Source organism: Pteropus vampyrus, unplaced genomic scaffold, assembly GCF_000151845.1.
Source record: "Pteropus vampyrus isolate Shadow unplaced genomic scaffold, Pvam_2.0 Scaffold211, whole genome shotgun sequence".
NCBI classification, from domain to species: Eukaryota; Metazoa; Chordata; class Mammalia; order Chiroptera; family Pteropodidae; genus Pteropus; species Pteropus vampyrus.
In genome coordinates this window covers 1159450-1166852 of record NW_011888992.1, presented here as the reverse complement: position 1 = coordinate 1166852, position 7403 = coordinate 1159450, and the positions used below count along the sequence as shown (strand labels likewise).

Below are 7403 nucleotides of genomic sequence, written 5' to 3'. Positions count from 1 at the left end.
CCCCGCTAGGCCTGAGAGAACAGGGCGCCGGCGCTGGTGGGGCTGGTGCAGGGAGAAACGTTTGGGGATGGTAAGGTCACCCTAGGACAGGAGCGTGGGGGTTCAGAGGCACGGCAGTCTCTGCAGGGGAGTACACGCCGTGGCGAGAGAGTGGGGACGTTTGGACGCCTGAGCGGGAAGCACAGTCCCTGGGGTCTGCCTTTCTCCCCCAGCGTCCGCACAAAGAAGGGGGCACAGGTGCCAAGTGGCTGACCCTCGCTGTTCAGCTGAACGTGAACATGGGGTCCAGTCCTGGGGAGGCCACTACCTGTGTCTCTGCACTAGCTGTGTCTCTGCCACTAGCCTGCTGTTGGAAGCCCTGCCATTTTGGGCAAATACCGTCTCCAGTCTGGCTCTGTTCCCACTCTTTGAAGCCAGGAGCTCACAGTTTTAACGCAACCCTTTCTTAATATTTCCTGTTACGGTCGGTGCTTACTTATCACACTGAAGAACTTCTCCTCCCTGAGACCAGAATATTACCTTCAAGGTGTTTTTCCAACTGAAGTTGAGCCACCTGAAGCAAGCTTTCGTGTACAGTATGAGGCAGGGCTTGGGTTCGCCGTTTTCCATCCAGACAGGTGTTTGTGGAAAGGTGGCCAGCCCCCTTGCCTCGCACTGACAGCCCTGTCATAAACCCATGGTCCGTGTGTGTAGGGTGTGTCACCTGGATCTTCGTCTCCCGCACATCGGTACCACATGGCTTAATTTCCACCGCTGTGTAACAAGCTGGATCCTGGCAGATGGAACCCCCGTCCGTGTCCTCAAGATGTCGTGTCTGTTCTTTTCCCTGTGCCTTCCACATAAAATCACGATGCTTATCAAGTTCACACCAAAAAAAAAAAGAAAGTCCTCTTGGAATTTTGGCTGAGGTTTATTGATTCAACAGATACATTTTAAGAGGAATCGACATTTTAAAATTTGGACCCCTCCAAAGCCCGTGACACGTCTCCTCCGTTTATTGAAGGGATGTAGGCTGTGCGGCCTCAGGCGGTAATGCTGGCTTGGGGTCTTCTCCATGCAGGTCTTTCTTATCTCATCTCTCATTAGACTGATTCCCGAGCACTTGATATTGCTGATAATGCTTAAATGAAATCTTTCCAGAAAACTCTTTTCTCATTTTTTATCACTGATATATAGTAATATAATCGATTTCCGAATATCTGAAATCCATCCACCTTGCTGAACTCACTTTCCAACCCTTCAAATTTGTTTTTCCTTTGGGTCCTCTGCACACAGAATATGTTTCATCTGTAAACAATGCAGGATCACCTAGCATCGTCAGGCCTGTGTCTCCTCTCTGTTCCCAGCCCCTCAGCTTGGCTAGACCTCTGGAACTGACAGCAAAAGGGCCATTTTGTCTCCTTCCTGAACTTACAGGCAAAGCTTGAGCCCTTCAGAGCAAGGTTTGGTGCAGGGAGTTCTGTGGATAACCTTCATCAGATTGAGGAAGTTGCCTCCTATGCTAAGATTTTTAAAAATAGTACACAAATACTTGTATAAAATACTTGTTCAGCTACTGCTGAAATTGATGAGATAATTTTTCTTTTTTATTCTGTTCATACGGTAAAAACACTAATTGCTCTTTAGATATTAAACTAAATTTCATTTCTAGAATACATCCGACCTTTCGTGACGTATTACCCTTTAATATCTTGCTGGATCCCGTTCGCTTGCATTTCATTTAGGGCCTTTGCATTGATGTTTGTGGGGGCGATTGCCTGAGACGTCCTGTCCAACATTGTCTTGCCAGGTTTTGAGATGTTTGCCTCATGAGCCATTCCTTTGTTCTCCCTGAAGAGTTCTGTATGAAACTTGCATGATTTCCTCCATAAGTGATCGGTGGGATTCAGCGGTGATGTCGTCTGGGCCTGGAGTTCTTTGTTGGAAAGCTTTAATGACAGATTCAAGTTCTTGGTGGACACAGGACCTTCCTTTCTTCTTCTGGTTGACTGAGTATATTTCTGCTTTTTCAGTATGGAAGTCACTTGCTGTGTCTCTTAGCAGTCAGCATAGCTTTTCAGAATAGGTCTGTCCTGTATTGCAAATTTCATGGGAGGTACTTATTCTAAAAAAAGAGAGAGAGAAGCATCCTTTTTACCTGAAGTTTGGATTTAACCAGGTGTCCTGTACTTTTACTTGCTATGTCTGACCACTCTACTCTCCAGGTTTATATCTGGGATTGTTTTCTGTTGACAGGAATAGCTGCCCCTAGAATATCCTCTAGCAGGTCAGCCAGTGGAAGACAGTTACTGTTGTGTGTCTGGGCAGTCACTGGTTAGAGGTGCCACCACTGCATGGCTGTGGGGCCCAGAGGAAGCCTAGGAAGGGACTAGAAGCCTGTGGGAGTTTGGCCTGGCTGTCCAAAGCCCACCCCATCCCAGGGGCCAGCCCTCTCTGGATGGACTCTCTGTCCAGACCCAACTGGTGTGGATATCTACTAGGTGGCCAGCAGGCAGTGACTCTGTGTCTGCCTCTGGACAGGACAAGGCCCACCGTCGACCATGGTGAAGCTGGGCTGCAGCTTCTCCGGAAAGTCGGGCAAAGACCCCGGGGACCAAGACGAGGCTACCACGGACAGCGTCCCTCTGATCAGCCCCCTGGATGTCAGCCAGCTTCAGCCACCTTTCTCCGACCAGGTGGGGCGCCCTCCTCTGCCCGCCCTGGGAACAAAAGGGTATGGGGCGTGGCTTATTTAGCAGTCCCCTTCCAAGTTGCAAGAGGACAGGTGGAGGGAGGGCCAGCTGGATCGAAGCCCATGGGCCACATGTGATCAGCTCTCTCGTCACCCAGAGACACCCTTTCCTCATTTGTGAGCAGGGTAACCTGGTCACAGGTGACTGAGAATTCCCACGCTATCTCCCAGATAGCGCCCAGCCCACAGTGCTGCCCCGCGGGGGCTCAGCAAGCGAAAATGCCCACCCGCCCCTGCTGGGCACTGTGTCATGGGTCAGGCCTGAGATAAGGTCCTTCCTGGGGCTGGTGGCTGGTGGCGTGGAGGGCTTCCAGTAGGGATCTGTAAGAAGCAGAGCTCGGCACAGTCCCCCGACCCCATGCGAGCTCCCAACTGTGAATGGCACTCAGAGCTGTCCACGCCGGAGAGGGGGCAGCTATCTGTACTATGTCAGTCAGCTGTTGGCTGGGGACTGTGGGGACTGGGAGCCTTCCCAGGCATTGGCTGAAGGCAGTTCTCCAGTGACCTGGGTGGGCTTCCACTGCGTCTGCTCCAGTTTTGGACCTGGTTCTCAGTGGACACCATGGGAAGGCTCAGTGCTTGCCCCCGGGGAATTACAGGACCACACCAGCCTGTACTCCGTGTGGGAGGGGCCTCAAGACTCTGGGGGCCAGAGAAGTCAGGGCAGACTTCCTCCTGGAGGAGGGGCCGCGCTGTGGGGCTGCTGAAGGGGACGCTCCTGGCGGGCAAAGCTGGCACCCTCGAGATGGAAAGCTGTCAGCAGACGGCAGAGCTCCATGCGTGATCTGGCCCGGCCTCGCGGCTGCCCTGGACCCAGCAGGCTTGCAGCTTCCACCTTCCCTTGGCTTCAGCTTGTATCCACTGGAGCCCGGCTACCAGACAGTCCTGGAAGATGGTCAGCACTCACACCACTGCTGGGCAGCTGACCCCCGGCGCCCTCCCCTTCCAGCCCTCCCTGCTCAGGGTCCTCCTGGGTCACCTCTTTGCACAGGTGGTTATCAAGACACAGACGGAATACGAGCTGACCTCCATGGACCAGCCGAAGAAGTTCCCGGACCTGGAGGCCCAGAAACTGGCCTGTAGCCACTCGGAGGAAGGGCGCAGGGTAAGCCAGCCCTCCCGACCCCGTGGTGCCAGGGTAAGTCCCAGGGGAGTCAGAGGACCCAGGCCGGGCCAGGCAGGCTGTGCTCAGAGGAGGTGGACAAGTCAGGAGCTAATGGGGGTGCTTTGGGGTGGGGTGGCTGAGGGACTTGGGGCTGGGCAGCACCAGGCTGACCCCTAGCTGGCCAAGCCCGCAGCCTCCCTGCTGGACAGTGGGGTGACAGCCAGGGTAGGCCGCACCTGCTTGTGTGTGCACCAGCCTGCCCAGTGGGTCACTTGTCTCTTCCCTGGTGACTCGAGGGTTTTCTGTATACTACGGAAAGTCACTTTCCCTGCTGTGTACTCTGGCAAATGTTTTCTGTCGTCCTTTCTTCTAGCTCCTAACGTCGCTAATGATGGCTTTTCTCATTATTCTGTACTATCTCCAAAGCTCTTCATTTTCCAGTAGTAAAATCTGCCCCTTTCCTCTTGTTTCTGAGGTGGGAGGGGGGCCCCCAGAGGCCAGGGCGGGCCGGGGCTCGGCTGTGTGTGCACCTCCCCCAGGGCCCCCAAGCTCAGGCTGGATCCAGTGCCCCCCCACACCTGGTCCCTCCTTCTTCCCGACCCCAGCTGCCCACAGCACGCATGATCGCCTTTGCCATGGCGCTCATGGGCTGTGTCCTGATCATGTACAAGGCCATCTGGTACGACCAGTTCACCTGCCCTGACGGCTTCCTGCTGCGGGTAAGGCCCTGAGCCTGGGCTCTGAGGTGGGGAGGGGTCCCCCAAGAAGAGTGTCAGGGAGAGGCTCCCAGAGGTCGCCTGTGGAAGCACAGGGTGGGGGGTGGAGCAGCCCCAGGGTGCCCTCTCCTGTCCCAAGCCACCCCCAGGCAGACACACCCCACCCCCACAGAGGCCTGTGGCCCTTGCGGGATTCCCGGGGCTCCCTGTGTATTCTTGGGCATCTGCTAGGTGCTCTGGAGTATAGTCGTGAGCCCCTTCCTTTTCACTCATGACACAGGGTCCACCCTCGTTCTGAGGGGGTTGGCTCTACATGGATCCTTAATTCTGAATTGGAGGTGGACCTTTGGTGGCTTATAATTACGGCAGAAACAAATATATTTAAGGACATTGTGTATAGTGTGATCGGACTGCTCAAAAGCAGAAAGGACTGTTCCTCCCTCGCGTGGCACACAACTGTGGCTCTGCCGTCGTGGCCAGTGTCACTGAGGAGGGCTCGCCGGCCTTTGCACACCTGAGCCCAGGGGCGATGCCAGCCAGCCCCTCCAGACCGAGACCCTCTGCGCCCCCCCCCCCGCTCCGGGCCCCCCTTCCCGGCCCCCCGCCCCTGACTCGCTCTTCCCACAGCACAAGATGTGCACCCCGCTGACCCTGGAGATGTACTACACGGAGATGGACCCTGAGCGCCACCGCAGCATCCTGGCGGCCATCGGGGCCTACCCGCTGAGCCGCAAGCACGGCACCGAGCCGCCCTCAGCCTGGGTGAAGAGTCACCGCATGGCCAAGGAGGGGCCCAAGGCGCCCACCCAGGCGGGCACGGCGGCGACTGCCGAGCCCCCTGGGAAGCCTGTGGCGCCTGAAGAGGAGGCAGAGCGGAAGGCGGCGGGGAGCGTGCCGCCCCCGGCCGCGCAGTGACGGCCTGCTGCCTGCGCCAGCGTAGGTGACCCCTGGGCGGGGGACCCGCCTCCCTGCACCCCACCGGGAGAGGGGGCGACCCTGCGCGCCACAGCCTTACCCAGGGCTGCGGGTCCCCCACGCGGCTGCCGCAACCACGTCTGAGCAGCTGGGGGCGGGGCGCATGTGCGGGAGTCAGGTGAACCGGAGGCGGGTGCGTGGGGTTCAGCTCCTCTGTTCTTCCCAAGCAGGTGGGCGGCTGGGGGGCCGCGTGCCGCCTGGCTCTGCAGCTCTCACCACCCTCTGCCCTCCCGTCTTCACAGCGCCCGCGCCTGCGGCACCTGTGACTGCTTTTGCCCGACGCTGTCCGCCCTGTGGTCGTGCCCTTGTCCCCAGGACCCCGCCAACACCTTCTCCCTCTGGAGCCTCTAGCTCTGTAGCTTTTCCCTAAGTAAAGATTCACATCCGCCTGGTCTCTGGTTTCTTCTGAGCAAAGGTCCCACCTGCCTTTTTCCTACCCTCCAACCTCACATGGGTGAGCCCCGGCATGGTGCCCCCACCGCCCACAGGGACCACTGAAGGACCGTAGAGCAGCCGCGGCTGCCATGGGGCAGTGAACTGGCCCCTGGGCAGCAGGTGGAAGAGGAGGCCACTGCCCGGCCGCCAGGCCCAGAGCCACGGGGTTGGGGCAGGCCCTGTCCAGTTCCTCGGTCAGCAGGCAGTGATGTCTGGAGCTCACCTCCACCCTGGGCAGCCTCCGGGTCCTGGGGTCCATCCCTGACCGCGCTCAATCCCATGCCCAGCTGTGTCCTCCACCCATGGGAGCTGGGCCTGGTCCCCGAGCCTCTGCCACCTGACAGAAGCCTCTGAATCCCCTGGCTCTGGGAAGTATACATACAGCTCCTGTCCCCTAGCTGCCCGGCCCCCCAGATGTCGCATAGCCATGTAGCCCTCAGGCATGAGTGGAGAAAGGGCAAATGCTGACCTGAGGGATGGTGGGCCTGGAGGGGCTGAGACTGGTCCAAGGCCTAGGAGAGCCCCACGCCCCCTCCCCCCCAGCACCCCTATCTCCCATGGCTTTGGAGCTGGAGGGTAGGTGGTAGGGTAGGTGGGAGATCTGAGGGGCCCTTGGACTCCTGCCCACCTGGACGGCTCCAGAAATGCAGCCCCCATCCCACACCCCACCCGGCCCCCGTTGCCTCTGGCTCTGGGAGTCCCTAGGCCTCTCCCCACCTGGGTCGGCCAGACCTGTGTCCCCTTCCTCCACCCCAGCACTGTCCTCTTATGGCTTTGGTCCTGAACCCAAATACCCCACCTCGTGGGAGGTGAGCTCAGGCCTTGGGACTAAGGGCCGGGCTGGGGGGCAGGTGACAGCCTGGGGAGGTCACACAGCCAGAGGAAAGGGCTGGAGGCAGGACAGGCCTTGTAGAGGTGCCAGTGTCCAACACACAGGTGGGCACACTGCACATGGGTAGGAATTCCTGGGAGAGCCCTATCAGCCCCAGCATGGAGCTCTACAACTTGGATGAGAGCCCAGAGGGGTCTCGGAAGTGTCCGGGGACCCATCTAGAGTGAGCATGAGTTCTTCTTGGAGCTGGGCACTGGGGCCGGGTGGCTACCAGAGTCCTAGGAAGGGGACACAGGACGGTGTGCGCAGATCAGGAGCGGGACCCTGACCATCCAGCCTCTAGGCCCGGGAGGGGCTGGGCAGTGCCCAGGAGGTGGGTGCGTATAGGAAACTGTGGGTACACAGAGGTGATATGGGCAGTGGGAACAAACTAGGGGTGTGGGGAGGAGGGTGAGGCTGGAGGGTTGGGGAAGGCTCAGCCATGCTCACTGTGCCCTTCATCGCACATCGGGGCCGGCCCGCACACTGCCATCCACCCGTCCATCCACCCGTCCATCCACCCGTCCATCCACCCGTCTATCCCTCTGCTCCCCAGCATCTGTGCATCTG

At 58.5% G+C, this 7403-nt stretch overlaps 1 protein-coding gene across 1 annotated transcript in view; it reads left to right on the top strand.

Annotated features, from left to right (window-relative positions):
• CALY (calcyon neuron specific vesicular protein) overlaps positions 1-5903 on the top strand; it is an 8433-nt gene extending 2530 nt beyond the window's left edge. The window contains exons 2-6 of the mRNA XM_011372591.2: positions 2521-2675; positions 3723-3836; positions 4442-4555; positions 5180-5488; positions 5770-5903. Coding sequence (XP_011370893.1) covers positions 2541-2675; positions 3723-3836; positions 4442-4555; positions 5180-5467 — 651 coding nt within the window. The 5' untranslated portion in view covers positions 2521-2540 and the 3' untranslated portion in view covers positions 5468-5488; positions 5770-5903. The remainder of the gene's footprint in view (positions 1-2520; positions 2676-3722; positions 3837-4441; positions 4556-5179; positions 5489-5769) is intronic.
• Positions 5904-7403: the final 1500 nt, after the last annotated feature.